This window comes from Acomys minous, assembly GCF_964271855.1.
Source record: "Acomys minous genome assembly, chromosome: 19".
NCBI classification, from domain to species: domain Eukaryota; kingdom Metazoa; phylum Chordata; class Mammalia; order Rodentia; family Muridae; genus Acomys; species Acomys minous.
Genome location: NC_140499.1, coordinates 47751031 through 47769594, shown reverse-complemented (window position 1 = coordinate 47769594; position 18564 = coordinate 47751031). Strand labels below are relative to the sequence as shown.

At 37.1% G+C, this 18564-nt stretch overlaps 1 protein-coding gene and 1 long non-coding RNA gene across 2 annotated transcripts in view; one reads left to right on the top strand and one right to left on the bottom strand.

Annotated features, from left to right (window-relative positions):
- Positions 1-10808, top strand: part of BCHE (butyrylcholinesterase) — a 67836-nt gene extending 57028 nt beyond the window's left edge. Inside the window, exon 4 of the mRNA XM_084768900.1 lies at positions 6483-10808. Within this exon, the coding sequence (XP_084625026.1) occupies positions 6483-6607 (125 nt within the window). The 3' untranslated portion in view covers positions 6608-10808. The remainder of the gene's footprint in view (positions 1-6482) is intronic.
- On the bottom strand, positions 245-17949 carry LOC311590079. The gene is made up of 3 exons (XR_014776756.1): positions 17732-17949; positions 1867-1983; positions 245-751 (listed from the first exon to the last, which is right to left on the bottom strand). It is a non-coding gene; the product is annotated as an uncharacterized lncRNA (long non-coding RNA).
- Positions 17950-18564: the final 615 nt, after the last annotated feature.

Here is an 18564-nt window from a genome sequence, read left to right as displayed (position 1 = left end):
TGAATATTAACAGAGTGCTACTTTTGTTCTTCAGTGTCTACTAATGCCTTATGATTGGTAAATTTAATATTTTGTTGAATTTGCATCCATTTTATCAAGAATTTTTTAAATTAATTTTAATGTAATGTTTTCATGGATCTCTAAAGAACATTTATTAATGAATTACTAAAGGGAACAGTGTCAATTTTAGTTTTTAATTATTCAATTTATTTGGCCACTTTAATATATTTTCTTTAGTGAGAAGTAATTTATATTCATGATCAAACTTGAATACTTATGGAATAATGTTTTAATGTTACTTTGACAATCATGTGGTATTTGCTCATAATTTAAATGTATTTTCTTTATATTAAACTAGAGCATAATTTTAATTAAATGAAAAATAGTGACCGATTTCAACTAGCCATCACATGGCTGGCTGCTTCTTTAATTGTCATTTAGTCATCAAACATTAATGTACATCGTTGGTTTCTTTTTCAGAGAACTTGCATTATCTTTAGAAAAAAGCTAAGCTTATCAGAGATGTATTAGCTTGTTTAATATACCCTTTGATTATTGGACATTGATCACCAAACTTCTAATTGTGTACTCTCATCTGTTTGAAAGAGGTTAATAATATATCTGTGCTCTGAGTATGACTAAGTGTTCTGTGACATAATATATATCCAGAGATGGGTCTCTGTGTCCTTTGGCAGAGCAACAGTGCCGTCCTTGTGTCCTCCGGCTGTGAGTAACAATGAGGTAACTCAATCTGCCAAGAAACCAAAACAGATACCATTGAACATACCACAAATGAAATATTCTAACCTCTACATGAAATCTGCTTAAGTGAGAGGGTTGGTTTCTACTTTGAAGAAAAATTAAGGATGAAGTGAGAAGATGAATTGAAATGATGTGTTTATTACAAGGCAGCAGAGCTATTGTTCAAGTACAAGGATTCTATGATGATTTATTTATTGATGAGCCATGATTGCAATACTAGCGATTTTTAAAGTTGGATACAAAAATCTCTATGTGAAAATTTTTTCTGTCACAAAACTTCAGTTTGGGTCAGCTGCAGCTGCTTCTAAAAACGATGGGCATCTTTATAACATAAGCAAAACTTTGTAAAATGTCCTAATTTGCTTTGGGATAAATTTAGTTCATCTTGAAATATAATCTTATATTTAGATATTAGATCTGTAGTATAGTCTGAATACCACTCCAAGTGTATTCAAATTAAATATACTTTAATGAGGCTGGGGAGATAAGCCAGTGGATAAAGTTTAGTGCATCAGTATCGAGACCTGACATTAGACTCTCAGCACTAACTTTTAAAAAACTCTCTCTCTCTCTCTCTCTCTCTCTCTCTCTCTCTCTCTCTCTCTCTCTCTCTCTCTCTCTCTCTCTCCCTCTGTGTCTCTGTCTCTCTCTCTCTCTCTCTCTCTCTCTCTCTCTCTCTCTCTCTCTCTCTCACACACACACACACACACACACACACACACATATTAAAGTTTAAGGCAAATGAACTAATGATTTTTGGAACAACTTATTCACTTAAAATTCTTACATTTAACCAAGTATGATGTTATATGCTCTGAGTTTTATAACTAAGTAATTGTAGAAAGATTTTATCTGTAAAATATATATTCAAGCCATACCCTGCATTGGTCAAGATTTAAAATTGCGAATGTTTTTATCATGAATGTTTCAAATACTATATTATAAGGCTCGAGCTAAGGTTTAATTTTTTCCATGGGTACCTCTACAAACAAAAGAAAGTTTCAAAGAATTACTGCTGATGGCCTATATTGAAATAAGAAAGCTTACTTCACTTCACAAGGAAAAGCAATAAACATCCTAAGCAACATGTCAGCCATAGTTTACCTTTGAACAATAAACATCCTCAATTTAAGAGATTCTTAAAACTCGTTTAAAACGTGGATTGCAGCTCTTCACTTCTAGGCTATACTTCCGTCCATGCCTGGCCATTATTACATGTACCTGCAAGAAATAAAGTATACAGTGTGTGTTTCAAATATTTTCAGTAATAATATTATAGCATAGTACCTTATACTGATTTTTACAAAGAGACAGAAATTATCCATTCATTGTCACCAGTGATAGCAATAATCTCCTTTAAAGATGAAATTTAATGAAAAATATAGCAGCTTCATATTATCTCATAAAGAAACACATTAGACAAAGTGACTTCTTAACCAGCTAAATAACTGCTGAGAATGGTTCTTTGCCCAGTCCAAAGAAGACCACATCTGAATTTAATTGCACTGGATATGGAGAAAGATTCCGTGTGGTTCTTTTATAAGTAGAACCTACTTCTGGTTGTATAGTGATATTTCCTAACACTCTAGCAATCAGTGAAACACAGATACCTGTTATATTTAAAAATACCATTATTTAACCTGTGGCAGACAGATATTAATCCCCTAAACTACTTCCCATATGGTTGCAGGTATCCCATACCCTACCTGAATCCCATGCCGTGTGCGTCTAATAATTTCTATCGAGCTACCTCCCACCCATAATCCCAGATTCCTGCTAATTATCTTCATCTAGGCTGAGTCCTCCATCCATGGCTTCCATGTGCTTCTTCCTCCACCTTATCCATGGTAACGGCCCTTCTTTCTTACTACTCTTCCCCCTCTGGTCTCCTTAAATTTCTTCCAGTCTCTCTCCCAAAAGCCCATGAACTTAAGCCACGCCTATCCCATTTCCCTTGCCCAGGTGTTTTGGCTTTTTAGTAGTCAAACAGGAACAAGGATTTAGGCAAGGTTACAGACATTTTGGGGTACATGAGTCTGCTCATTTGTGCAGACCAGACCAACCACCAACAAGAGTCTGTTTTAAAGTGTTGTCTAAGTAAAGATGAGGGCCGGAGTTTTGATCCCCCAAACTTATGTAAATACAATTACAGTCTTGGAAGGTGGAGATAGAAGAGTCCCAGAGCAATCAGGAAAGCAGCAATGGCTGTATGAAAAACATCATATACACATGCATGAAAATGAAAAAATACTGAATAGCTCAGACATTTTTTAAATTGGTCACTTTCAGACCATTTAACTAATTGTCCCAATTAGTTAGCAAGACTAACAACTAAAAATGAAACCATGGAAAATGGATGTGGACAAAAAACAGCTATAGTAGTTTCATTATCAAAATATGGATTTGCTATTATTAACAAAAATATGTAAACAACGTTAACTTTATGATAAAATAAAATTAACTGTTTTTCTTCCTGTCATAGTACATGTGGTCTTCACAGTGCCCAACCTCATTTTAATGTGACTCTCTCTGGCTTCTCATTCAACACCAAAATTATGACAGGGAAACTAGTAAGTCTTCAACTTACTACATAAAGAATTATAATTTTCTGATATTGCCTTAGCTTAGGTTAAACTTAGGAAAGTAAGGCAGTGATTGCAATTAAATCTTTTCAGAGAGCATTTGTTCACTTCATGGAGTTGGTGATTTTAAATCAAGAGTAGCAAAAGTCATTGTCTGTCAACTTGAGTTCTTCCTCAATTTAATTCCATGAGAAACTTAAGTCAGTTCACCTGTTTTTCATGGTCTATTGTAGGCTAATTATTTGTGCCCTGAACTAATGTATTGAAATCCTAACGTTGAGAGTGAGAAGAGTGTGGGTCCTTTAAGGATACTGAGATTGGGAGAGTGGAGCCTTCATCTATGAGATGAGTGAGTGTTCTTATTAAAAGTAAAGTAAGATAAACTGAGAGTAAGAATGTTTAAAATCTGAGCTACTTTCCAATTCCTGGTTATGTGTGGACAAAACAATGATGTTGTCACTTAGGAGTCAGGATCAACGTTCTCACCAAAGTGCCCTGAGCATTCATTTATATCCACAGAAATATGAGATGTAAATTTCAGTTGTATTTCGTGTTCCCTAGCCCAACAGAAGTTTGCTCACTCTTTTGGTTTTTAAGATAACAAAGGGTAACCACTTTCATAGAAAAGAGAATATTTTTATTTGCAGATGAGACACAAAGGGAGAAGAAACAGCGACAACAAAAAGTGAATGGAAAACTTTAATTTCTAGATAGCCAGCTTCCATGACCATCCATGTTTCTTCTTCCTTTTCTTTCTGTGAAGTACGGAGTACACAAAGAAAAGTATTCACTTATGGTCTCCAATCTGTCCATAATCCACCAAATACATACAAATAAAGCAAACAGTCCCTGCGTTATAGCTAGTAAAATAATTTGTGCCATTTGAAGTAAGTTAAAAGTAGTTAAATCACTCATAGAAAAATAAAAGGATAAAATTTAAATGTAAGAGCTTTAGAGAGAGCCCAGCAGCTAAGAGTATGTGCTGCTCCTACAGCCGACCCTGGGAAGTTTCCATCACTCATCTCGGCCAGCTCACAGCTGCCTGTAACTCCAACTCTAATAGATTGAACACCTTCTTCTGTCCTCTACTTGCACTCCATTTATTTTCACAGACCCCCACAAAACCCCTACACAGTGCATATAATTTTCAAAAATTAAAAAAAAAATATCTGTTTACTACTAGCAAATTAATAGGTCATGTATTAAGATGCATACATATTTTAGCTTATTCATATTTATATATGTAAAGTCACATTATATTCATGTCAAATTAATATGCCTTAGAAATTCAGGTGGAAATTGCTAGATTATTTATAGAGAACATTTCTGTTTTTAGGAAATAGTCAGGGCAAAAGCATGACTTAAGTTGAATTCATTTATGTAAATTCTATTATAAATATTCACATTTTCTGTGCATTTGGCACTTTAAAATTAGGCAATTATTGTCTAGAAAATAAACTGCATTATTTGTTATTTTTTATATTGCATAAGAACAATGTTAACTTTGCTGAGTATAATTTTATTCCTACCTTTCTAATCATAGGCTCTTAATAAATTTTGAAAGCTTTTTTCCTGTTTAGTATAAATATATTTGTATCTATTTGAAGATATTAATATGTTGTCAAACTGTATATTGCTATGAGTTATACTGGATTAACACTCTTTTTAGAATATTATTTAACATTCGCGCTAAAATTAACATAGACTACTTTCTTTGGTGGGTGGCTAGGTGTTGAGTAGAAGGACATTAATATATGCATATAACAATTAACAGAAAAGAGGCCATAGATTTGGAAATGACAAGGTGGGACATTTGGGTGGTTTTGGAAGTAGGAAAGGTAAAGAGAAGATGTTGTGATTATATTATAATTTTAAAAACTAAAAGAAATACTGTTTCAAAATAAATTGGATTTTTAAAACAGTTAATAGAAAGTATGAAAATACTCATTATTGAAAAAATAAAAAATCATGTCATCAATTATCCACAAAATATCAAAAGTTAGGGAGATGAAAATGGTTTCCTAAACAACAAAATATTTATAGTAGGTTCCCTAGATACTAGATTGTTACCCCAAGGTAGTTTGCATTTAACAAATACTTGCATAATTTTGGTAATACAACCAGATATTAGATAGAAATATGATAATCATTCTTCTCATTTTCTTCAGTTAATGTGATAACTGTTCACAGAATTTATGTTCTGTCCCAGAGCTCTAGGAAGGAACTATGCTATCCTTGAAGCTCTGCATAAAAATGACGCCTGTTACCTGACAAAGAACTGGTAGAGGCATGGTCTAGGATCAGGGAAGGCTTTTAAGAAGAGACGCCTGAACTGAATCTTAATAGGAAGGCATCCCGGAGAGGAGAGCCAGACAACCAGGGACCCAGGACAAAGTGTCCTGTGCACCATGCTAAGGAATTTAAATTCTATCTTAAGCACAGCTGCTTAGTAATTTAAAGTGGAGGTCTGACAGGTCCCAGTTGTTGATTCCTGGGTGGATTAGCTTTCGCTGCATGCAGGGTTCTCCTGCTTTGCATTATAGACTCTCACCTCCACACTTATTTCATTCCTCAGGCACTGCTGCTTTTTGTTTGCTGCTTCCTATCCAGAACACGCTAGCTTTGATACTTTCATTTTAAATGTTTTTCTTTAGTATGAAAGTACTTGATGCTAAATAACGTCAACAGTGTAAGTAACTGAGCATTACATGAAAAGAACATGGAAAATCTGTATGGTATGATAATTGCAAAGCTCTCTTTATATTTTTGTAAATATTCACATATATAAGTACTTGGATTGAAGTTAATACCCCAGTGTGTATTTTGTATTATGAAATTTTTGTAATGCTGTAAATATATATAGTTAATTAATAGAAGTAATATCTGCAGGTCTTCTCGGAAAATAATGGAAGAACAAATAATATAAATTGAGATAATCCAATTTATACTTTCACTTTATATATATTTTAGTCACATTGTTTAATATGATGCATAAAAATTTATTAAACGTTTTTCCAGTAGTAATAGAAGCTGATAATACATAATGCGAAATATGGCATCTATAATTAGAATTATTTTTCAAGTAATGTAAACAGGGATTAAACTTTAGATTAATGTAATGTATTCCATGTTTTACAGGAAATATTGATGAAACAGAACAAGAGTGGAAAGCAGGTTTCCATCGCTGGAGTAATTACATGATGGACTGGAAAAATCAATTTAATGATTACACTAGCAAGAAAGAGAGTTGTATGGGTCTCTAATTAATAGATTTACCCTTTATAGAATGTTCATTTTTTTATAGGTGAAGGCAAAAATACCAGTAGCTCTGTCCTCATGTACCAAGAATGCTTTTAAACAGCAGAGACCGAAATGCCAGAGGAGAATATCGATTCCTTTCATCCTTCATTTAGTATATTATTTAAAGTTTCAGAATTGACTCCTAGAAGTTGTTCTTATTAATTTTCACAATGTAAACGTTGAGAATTCATTATGTGTTGCTTTGATCTTACTTTCCTAAATTACATTACAGCTTTTACCTAAAAGATACATCATCTGATTTTACCCAGTTCTGTATTTTCAAAACCACCTGTATAAAAGAATCTTTAAAAACTGAATTGGATTTTGAAACACTATGTCATAGTTTACATTAGTATTTTCTATAATTTATCATAAGTCTAGTATAAATATTAAATAGTAAACAAAAATGGCTGCTCATATACATAGAGGCAATAGTGAATATAAAAATAACTGCCATAGAATCTAGAAAATGTTATAGTAAAATAAAATATGGCTAACAACAAATACAAGGAACTTCAGGTACTTTTGAGAATCAAGCCAACTGGCTGTCCTGCATAAGGACCATGTTTCAGGCATCATTTCATGAGCATGACTTGTCACATGAAGCATCCAAAATTTCCATAGCTTAAAACAATCAAACAAAACAACAACAATCCACAAAAAAAAAAGAAAGAAAGAAAAGAAAAAAAACCTCTACCACCATCAGCAACAAAACCATGTGCACAGTAATGCTAGAACAGATAATTACTGTCTCCACAGTGTTGTGTAGGATGGACAGCAGTAATAAGTGTCTAAGAACGCTCAGATTCACAGGTGAAACAAAAGTTTGATTGAAAGTACTCATGAATTAAGTGTCTGTGAATTTAAAATCCACATCACATCAGTCCTCTTTGGGGTTAATACATGAGGAACTATTGCTGTAGCATTAAACAAAGCCATTTAACTGTCACTTAATTTGGGGGAGGTTTTTGGTTCATGTCTTAAAATCTGACAAATAAATATGCCTCAGATTATAAAAGAATAAGTGTAATTAGTTAAGGCAGGTCAGAGCATTATTTTGATCAACTATATACGGAAAATGTTATTTTTAGTGGCTTAATGTTCAAATTTTGATTTACAAGAACTGCTGTAACAAATCTCATTCCTTTAAAAAGAAACCTTCTTATATTGACGTTTAATTTTCAAAAAATAGTTGCTGAATTTTACAATGACAAAGACGATAATTTAAAAGGTAATGTAATTAAATTCTTGTCAATCTGATAATTTATTGGATAATTATTAATATTACTTTAGCTGTCAAACAATTAACCCAGTGCTTATTAAATAAGACAATCCTCACCTTACTGAAGAAAGACAACAAAATTAAAAGTTTGTGAAATGTCATAGAATGGTTGTTTAAACTGTACCCAACAGCACATGTTCTCTTTGCAAACCTGTTTGGAAACGAGAGTGAAATAGCAAGGAGAAAGCAGCTTTGCCTAAATGTACTGAATGCAAAGCGTTATTTACTATCTTTTCACACTGCCAAAGAAAAAAGAAGTTTACCACTAGATCAAAATATGCATATAAATGTGTTTTAGGTTTCTCGAACGGAACAGAACAGACAAAAATGAATACATACATTCAAGGGGAATTTATTTGAATGACTTATGGGATTATAGCCTAGTAGTTTAACAATGAGTGCCTCACACTAGAAAGTCTTGAACATAGAAGTTGTTCAATACACAAGGCTGGATGTCTCAGCAGTTGCAGTAATATGCTGGATACCTAGAGAAACCCTAGAGAGCATCTGGCCTTGAGTCTACTATGAAATCTCAAAGAAGTAGGTTCTTATATCAGTGCAGGGATGCCACAGCAAAAGGTTAGATGAACTTGCCAGCAAGAGTTAGAACAAGCAGGGCATGGTGTCACATTCATTTAATCCCAGCACTATAGAGACAGAGGCAGACAATCTGTGTTAGTCTGAGCCCAGCCTGGGCTACAAAGCAAGTCCAGGACAGCCAGAGCAAGTAAACAGAGAAACCCTGTTTCCAAGGGAGAGGGGAAGCAAGCAGGTGAAAAGCAAATTTCCGTCTTTCATGTAAGTTGATCTAAGCTACCCACAAGGGGTGCATCCATATTTAAGACGGTTCTTCCTCTTCCAAATTTCCTGATGAAGCCACTTGCCGAAGTGTCCTAAAACTTGTGATGCTGTTGACTCCAGATCCTGTCAAAGTGATATAAAACTTAACCACTACAAATTCACTGCTTGTCAGCATGATACACAGCTGCATTTCCTTAAGCCGTGTTTCATGTCTAAAGGAAGACTATAGTCAGATCATGATTTGCCTAACATGCTGTAACTATTCCATGCACAACTGGAAATGTATTATGTGATTTAGAGTAGGTAGCCGAGTCCTTGAAGATTGCGTCATCTTTTAGTGTCCTACCACTCAAACATGATACTATAAGTTTTCAACACTTAACCAGTGATACTATCTCAATTGATACTACATTGTGTTATAAATAATGGAAGGAAATACAGATAGCTGCTTAATATATCTGTACGCATACAGACATGATTTAATATATTAAGATATAAACACTAATGTCAATTATAATAACTTCTGCACTAAACTGACTAGTTTTGTACTCCCCAATTTGTATTCCACCATTAACAAGCAGCTTACCTTCATGGATTTCCTGGAATCAGTATCAGTTAAGTGCCAGTATACAATAGCCCAAGAAAATATAATTGTTTATTTTCATCATTGTATATTTACTCTAGTATAAGGCCATAGGTCCTGCTAGGAAAGGACAGGAGAAGGGATAAAAAAAAACTTCAATATGTTAATATTTTTCTAACTCAGGGGCACCTGGACCTCCTTCCAGGTCTTCTAACTGGTTCAAGTCTGGAAACTGACAGGCAAAGATTTCTTAGTGCTACAATCAAATTTATCCTTTCCTGCATTTGTTCTAGACTTTCTCTGCTTGCCCAGATGAAATAAATGCTTAGTAGTCTTCTATTTAATCCTTGTAAATATCATACTTGATTATCCAGTACCAAAGATCCCTATGGATCAGACCATTATATATATTGCTTTGCCTGAACAGCTCTTTAGAATACCTGTGCTTGCCTTGCTTTGACAATTCAGTGGTGCCACCTGACCCCTGGTTCTGTGGGGTCCAATTGAACCCAATACAATTAATGTATCCACTGAGCAGGAGTATTTTCAACACTAAGATCAGGCACGAGAAGAATAATGACAAAGCTCTTCAAATGTGCTGGCCCATCATTAACAATAAACCAAGTGATATCAGGCATGTCCATTTTGTTCTAAATAGAATATCACTTGAGAAATACATCAGACTACCAATCAAATGAACTCCCTTGAACTGAGAAAGCTTCCATGTTAAGCCTAGAATCACCATTCGGTGGGCGCAGATCAATAATCTTAGCCTGGTCCAGGTTTTGTTCCTTCCACACCTATCCTATACCCTTAAGATCCATTTCTATACATTCCCCAAACTTCTCTGTGAATGAACTTGAAAGTTCATTGAATTCTTTAGTAGTTCAGTGCACCTCCTCACAGACCTCACTTCCAGGGGCCTGCTAGCCTCAAGTCTTATTAAAGGTCTCTAGGCAACAATTGGTAGGCATTGAGGGACCTCTGTATTGTTTGACCTGACATCTCCTTCAGAGAAGGTAATTCTGTGTTCTGTGTACAATACAGAGCCAATTCTCTCAGCCAAGGATACTAGAAGGGATATGTTGGATGCATCCTCTGCTCAGAGTGGGGAGACCAATGTCTCAGGTGAGATAATGTAGGAGTTTGAATGAGAATGTCTCCATAGGCTCAGATAGTTGAGCACATCTACAAATGGTGGTAGTGTCTGGGATGTTTAAGATGTACCACCTTGCTGGAGAAAGCATATCATTATGAACAGGCTTCGAGATTATATAGTTCTATATACTTCTAGTTCACCCTTTATGCTTTGTGCTTGTTTTTGAAGATATAAGCTCTCAGTTTCCTGTTCCAGTAGCCATGCCTGATGCTTGCTACCATGCTCCCAAATAAACACTTTCTTCTGTAATTTTCCTTAGCCATGCTATTTTATCACAGCAAGAGAAAAGTAATACAACATGAATGTACATATATCTACCTATAAAAAGAGTTCCTTTTACCATCGAAGTAGTGTTGGGGGATGGTTTGATGTATTTTGATGCTAATTAATAAAAAGACATCCCACCTGGGCAGGGCAGATGAGATAGATTTGGCTAAGAGTCCCAAGAAGGAGAGAGAGGAATTCTGGGAAGAGGAGGAGGAGGAGGAGGAGGAGGAGGAGGAGGAGGAGGAGGAGGAGGAGGAGGAGGAAAGCAGAGGAGAGGGTCCTGAGAGGAGAAAGAGAAAGACTGCCATGAGGAGGAAGCCCGCCATGGGTTAGATGGAAGAGAAGCACATGGCCAGCGTGGATGGAGATTCAGCCCAGATGAAGAACATTAGCAAGTATTTGGGAATATAGATGGGAGGTAACCTGACAGAACTTATTAGGAAAGTTGGCATGAGATTGGTGCAAGTATGTGAAACCTGCCCCACTATGGCAAGGGGTTTAGAGGATTAATGTCTGCCCTGCCCTGGGTTAACTAAGGCTATTTTAAAATATAACATGTGTCAGTGTCTTGATTGATTGCTAGCCCTACCTACTGATAATACTAGTAATACAAAACCAATAAAGTAGAACAAAGAAATTTATTGAATGGCTCCATGTAGTAGAAAATAATAAAATGAGAAAATGACTGTTATGCTCACATGATAATCATCTAATTAAGCATTATAATTACTACAAAATGATGTATTATAACATAAACGAAGTATATGTTCATTATATACATTGATATAGTTATAAAACATAAACGTATTGAACTTTTTCCATATATGTTATGTTAGGGCCAATTGTGGCAACTGTAGCAATGATTTCAATATGTCATCAACACGAGCTAATGCTGTTGAATGTTTTACTATAAACTAGTTGAAAGTGAGTTGTTTTAAAGCTTCCCTAGAACTCATATAGATATATACAAATTATTTTCCTGATTTTTGTGTTCTACCACTCAGGAACCACTATCTTTCTCAAGAACCTGGGAAACATGACTCTCAGATTTAACACTAGAAGAGTGTTGCCATCATTACATCCACTAACGAGAAAGCACAAACTGGACTTTGATGAGAACAGGGTATCTTAGTAGTTTATGTATTTACATAGAAAACCGAAGATAACCCCCCTGAGCACTGTGTGTCCTGCTGGTCAGCCTTTCTCCACTCTTCTTTCGTCATATTCAGTGGCTTATCTCAGAACTTTGAACCTGCTTAAGTTTTGTTCCGTGTGTCTCTCTAGTCAGCAGTCTTGAGGAAAGTCTTCTTTGCTCTTTAGCTTTAGCTCAAATTTTACTTTAATAATAAGCAAAATCCAAAATCTAATACTCCATAGCAGGCCCAGGTTCATCCCAGTTTTTACCAGTGTCTATCCTCAGGTATCAGAAAAAGAAATTTCCCTGCAACAAATGCTTCAGGAATTGCGAGTCCTTTGATATGTGTTGAAGAGAGCAGTCGCCTATAACTTTTGAGTTAACCCTTCCCAATGTATTTTACACTTCAGACAGTTAATATACATAACTGTTCATCTCAATGCCGGCTTTCATTTCCAGTACTTCTTAATACTTTCAGGGTAGATTCTTTTCCTTTTCTCCCATCAATGAAATTCAATATCTCATGATTCCATGATTTTCCCGATTGATTGCCTTTGAACAAAGATGCTGTTTACTGAGGTATTTTCTTTTCCCTCTGTTCCTTTCTTCTCCTTCTCCTTATTATTTGTTGTTATTTGTATTCTTCTTTTTTTTTTCCTCCCACTAATGCAAAAATAGCTTAATATCCCAGGCGGGGGAGTACTCTAGGAATAACTGGTAAACTGCAGACATATATTTACATCTGTATCATAAAACCAGTTTATCTTATTTACACTTATGGATCCCCACTGGGAAAACATCTTTTTGAGAGTATTGAACAATCTTGTATTTGAAATATCACATTCTTTTCTTAACTAGGATTTTCACAAAGATACGTTTGGGGATATCCAAAATAGGACTTAGTTGTTTCCTCCATATGCCATAAATCTGTTGCCTCAGGTACCTTTTCAGTTTTATAGGATCTTTTCTTTCCAATGGCTCTTCAACATTACCACATTTTCATTAAGAAATGTTCTTTCTTTTCATTTCTTTTCTTTTTACAACACTGTAATGTGATAATTCGGAAATTGCTATCTTTTTGTAAGGAAATAAGTGAATGAAAACTCAAATGCTGATATCTGCAGTGGTATTTTAATTTTAAACTAAATGTGTACATAATGTTCTACTTGGTAGGTGAATTATCATTTCCGCACAATCATAAAGGTGAAAATTTAATAATCGCTTTTGGAGTTGTCTCTTTAAAATCTTGTGCAAAATATTAAGTGGGAATTTTGCATATCACTATTCCTTCTCATGTTTCATGTTATAGAATTTCTAAGACATGAATTGGATATAATACTCTTCTTCTTGTAAATTATATGTAGGAGCCAGTCAGAGAAACAGCACTTACTTACCCTGATACACACTGAAGGCATTCTATTGAGGGCAGCCTCAATTCTCACCATACATAAGGTTTTATACAATTGTTTGACACAGACATGTGTTTCCAAATAATCATGTATATTCCTCAGTGCTGTAAAATATTCTGAAGTTGGATGTACATTCTTTGAGCTACTGTTTAGCCTAACTTATACTATCAAATTGTCTTACAAGAACACAAGTGTCATGTGTTATACACTAAGGCTAATGATAAGTTTTTAATACATCTGGTCACTGTTAGCATGCCTGTGCACAGGATAGTGAATCTAGGAAAACATGTTGACTCTTACAGATAAATTCAATAATGAAGCCCTTTGGGACATTTTCCTCTTTAAGATACACCAATCAATCAGGTTTTAAGAACCACTACAGAATAGAGCTATTTTGTTTCTTACAAGGAGACCATATACCCTAATAACAACTTGGTTTTGTGCGACTTGGTTAGTTGTTAAACTGACAAAAACCTAGGCATATTTGGGTAGAAAGAAGCTTAATTGGAAAAGCCTCTGTCAGATTGATGGATAGGCAAGTGTTTGGTGAGTTGTCTTGATTGATGATTGTAATGGGAGGGCTCAGCTTACTGTATGCAATGCCACCCCTGGGAAACTGTTCCTGAGTGATGTTGGAGAGCATGCAGAGAAAGCCATGGGAGGAAGGCATGTAAGCAGTGCCCTCCATAGCTGTTTTTTATTTCCTGCTTACAGATTCCTGCCTTGAAATTGACCTTGGTTTTCTGCAAAAGACAATAACCCCCAAATATATAAGCAAAATGGATCCTTCTTAACTGAATTTTTCCCCCATGGTGTTTTGTCACAGCAGTGGAGACTGTGACAGGGAAAGTCATTTATGGACATATTACAATCATCTATTTTATTTGCTCATCTATAAAAATGTTAATCACATAGTCCTCAACTTCCAAATATGTATTCATTGAAAATATAAACATACCATAAATATAACAATACTTACCATATATAAAATTATTCTTGATTTCCTTATATGACAAATTTCTGTTTTGGGAAACGGCTTTCACATGTACTTCCAAATATTACACTGCATAGACTGAGCACATTTCATCTATCATTTAACACCCATTTTTTCCATTTTTATTTTAGGCACTTCAACATAGTAGTATTCATAACAGAAAATCGCTTGCTTTCTTGGTGCGCAAATTTTAGTGACAAGAGATATACAAAGATAAAGCAGAGAACTTTGTAATTATATAATATTAAACCATGGATAAATATAGTTTTGGTAAACTGCGAGTAGAGATTTTTAGTTGTGCAAGTTATGCCTTATATATAACAAATGACATGTCTCCCACACTATGGGAATTTAAACTACTAAATCATATAAGCTTGGGGGAAATACCAAATGAGACCTCCTGGGAGACAACAAATATGAGGGCAAAAGATGAGGTGTGGGTAAGTAGTGAAGATTGGGAGCCACTGTCAATTCTGAGCACATAGGTGAGAATATTTATTTTAGAAAGCTCACTCTGGCTCCTCTAGGACTGGACTATAGGAAAGCTAATGTGGATGTTGAGAAACATTTGGTCAAGCAAGAGAGAAGATGGCAGCTACAGCGTGTAGTGGCCTTCAGAGGAGCCAGAGGTGCTATGTTATCTATAGCTCTAAGCAACTGATAACAGGATTTGTCAAGAGACAGGAAGTAGAAACTGGGTGCATTTCTCCACCATGGAGTTATAATCTGAGAAAGTCAAGTCTATTCAGCAGATCTGAAGAGAAATGAGAATTTGGCTCAGATCGTCTTACGTATCAGGTATCAACTAATAATCTTGGTTAAGTGAAGGTTATCAGATTAGCAGTATGGCTTAACTAGTGGTATTAATTAGGAAATTTGGCCTCGTGCTAGAAAACGCCACCAAAAATCAAGAGGAATTTATGCAGGATCTTATTATAGATATGGACTATACAATGCAGGCAACTGAGCACTGAGACTGCACTTGGTGTTTACGCCTCCTCTTAAGACTGTACTGATTATTCCCAGTCCTGTCTAAACCAACTTTGCTGTTAAGTTTCTGACCACAGTACACCCACACTTCACTAGAAATTATTAAAAAAAATATGTTTGCTTCATGAAAGATAAGCCTGTGGTTTGACTAAATATTTTTGATTGGTTGTTTCTTCTGCTGATTTTGATAATGGAGATTACATACTGTAGTGCTTGGCATGCGCTGTGCAGGATTATAGGCTCAAGTGAAACCAAGTTTACCAAAGTTGATCAAGGGAGTTAAAACGTGATTTTAAATGACAACGTCTATAGTTTTGTGTGAACGATACCTGAAAAATAGTAGGTTTATAGTTGGGAAATAAATAAATCTATATAATGGATGAAACATATGTTTTAGTATAGTTTTAAGAACTTTAGATAGAAAAATATTGTTTCTGTATAGGTAATGATCATCACAAATTTAGTTATGTTTAGTCAAGTTCTTTTTTTAATAAACTTTTTATTAGTTTTTTGTGAAGTTCACATCATGCACACTACCTCACTCATCTCGCCTTCTCTTTATGCTTCCCCCCTACATTGCAACCTCTCCCTCAACAGAGAATATAAAAATCTTGTTGTGGAAGCTCTAGCACATCACAGTATATACCCTTTTTTTTTAAATACATTTTTATTAATTTATACATATTACATCTCAGTTGTTAGCCCATCCCATGTATCCTCCCATTCCTCCCTTCCTCCCACTTCCCCCCTACTCCCCTCCCCTCCCCTAAGTCTGTGTCTGAGGGGGGCCTCCTCGCCCTGAATATGCTCATACGGTATCAAGTCTCTCCTTGGTGACCTCTTATCTTTCCTCTGAGTGCCACCAGGCATCTCCGTCCAAGGGACATGTTCAAATATGGGCAAAACCGTGGAGAGAAAAGGGTATGTAAGTATCGAGACACTTATATACCCTTTTCTCTCCACGGTTTTGCTTATAAATGTTCATTGCAATGACTTGTTGGACTGATGCAAGGCCTTGGCTTCTGCTACACTCTACCAATACTAGATTCTTACTGGGACTCCCCTTAGATACCCTGTGGTTGCCCTGTGTCATGTAGTTTTGGATCAGTAGGACTTGCCCCTTCATAAACTCCAGCAGTTCCTTGATGTGGGAGATATTGGGGTGGACCAATTCAATGCCCTGGATCTGGGGCTGAAGGAATCTGAGCTGTTCAGCCCATCAGCTCTCAGGCTATCCTGTCCTCAGGGCAGCTTAACTAGCAATCACTGCTACCAAGGCCAGCTCTACACTGCTGCCCAGGATGGTTGTATGGCCTGCTATCCTGAGTGTTGCAGCTAGTGAGGGACAAGGCCAATTCTCCCACTTCTTGGCGTCCACTCTCCTGCCTGCCATAGATGGTAAGAAACAAGGGCAGGGAGGAGGGTGTCTCTCTCTTATCTGTACCACTGCCCAGCAGAAAAGAAGCAAGGCCAGCTCTCTGACAATCACACCCTTGGGCTTGATCTCCTGCAACCCCCACATCCAGAGCCATCTCTACTGTGCTGCTCAGATGAGGGGCAGAGCCTGATCTTCCAAGTGCCGCTGCAGATGAGGGGCAGGATCAGGTCTCCTGCTTTCATGACCCCATCAGGGCCAACTCTCCTATCATTTGCTGCTGATGAGGACAAAAGGGAGGGAAGTGGATCTCTCTGATGATGCCACCACATAACAGATAAGAAGTAGAGAAGTTATCTCACATTTTTTCCTCAAGGCCAGATTACCTGCAAATCTCACATCAGGGCCAGTTCACCTGTGTTGCCAAGGAGAGGTGCAGAGCCTGTTCTCTCCCAAGCGCTGCTACACATGAGGGACATGGCTAGCTCTCCCTCTCTGATGACCTCAGAGCCAGCTCTCCTGCCTCATGTAGGTGGCAAAAGGTCAGAGGGGGATTACCTCTCCCTTGCTCATGTCACCATATGGCAGCGAAGTGGAAGGGCCAGCTCTATCTTGCGGCTTTCTCACCTGTGGCCCTACCACCAGAGTCAGCTCTTCTAGGTTGCCCTGGCAAAGTGCAGGGACCATTTTCCCTAGTGCTGCAGCTGGTGAAGGGAAGAGACAGCTCTCCTGCTCTCATGACCCCAAGACCATGTCTCTCACTTGGTGCAAGGTGGGAGTAGGGTGAGGAGGGGAGGAGGTTATCTCTCCCTTGTCTGCCACCATACCTAAGATTAACATGGCCAGTTCTCCTAACCTCGATGGCAGCTCACCTGCTACTTATGCAATGTGTGGGACCCACTCTCCAGATTATGGTAATTAGCTAGGGTCAGGCTCAGCTGAGCCCCTTGACTGCTGCCTAGACCAGAGACTTCAGGGGCCTTTGTGTTATCAGCCCCCTGCTGCTGCTGGGCTATGGTCCCAGACATTGTGCGCATTAGCAGCATAGGCCAGAGAACCTCACTATGGTCCCAGGCATCAACACCTACTCACATCAGGGTGTTCCTCACTAGTCTTGAGTCTTCAGTTCTGCCTGTCTTCATTTTTCCCATATCCTTGTGTCTCTACTTCTCTTCCACTTCTCCATCACTTGTTTCTCTTAGTGGTGCCTGATGGCTCTGAGTGTCTGGGGTTGTCTCAGGAATGTGGTTAGGAGTACTCTGCCCCACTGGTGCATTATGATCTCATGCATGGTCTGCCTTCCCCATCTCCCATGCCTGCATGGTGCCTGACTGGTGGTTGTCTCAGATTAGCTCACTGTGCAAACCCCATGAGGCCAGTCTGGTGATTATGTTAGACTTGTTCCTTGCCCTGTCTGCCGGACATTTTCCATCCCAGACAGGTTTCTTCTTGTCTCTTGCCTACTCCTGGTCCTGGGTGTCATCGGGGCCTGTGAGGTACCAGACTGATGGACATCTCATGTTCCTTTTGTTAGTAGCTACTAACCATTCAGATGTTCATTGGTCAGAACACTTAGCTTAGGCATGAGCTCTCTTTTCTCTGTCACCTACTGATGCACTTGAGACACAGCAGAGACACAGGCAATGTTTCTAAGGGCAGGGATTAGTCAAATTCTTATCTAGGTTGCTAGGAAACTTCCAACAAACTCCAGAGTTATGAAAACTGTTGTCTTCCCATTCTCCTCATCTTTCTAGCCTGCCTCTACCCATACTTCTACAGGGGGTTTTCTTTCTTCATATTATAGGCAGGCACCTTGGCACATTTAGAATAATATGTCTCTGCTACTGAAAATTAGGAATAATGCTGTCTAGAGTGTCACAAACTAATGAAGATATTTGTTCCTTTCCTAATGTTCTTAATTTAGT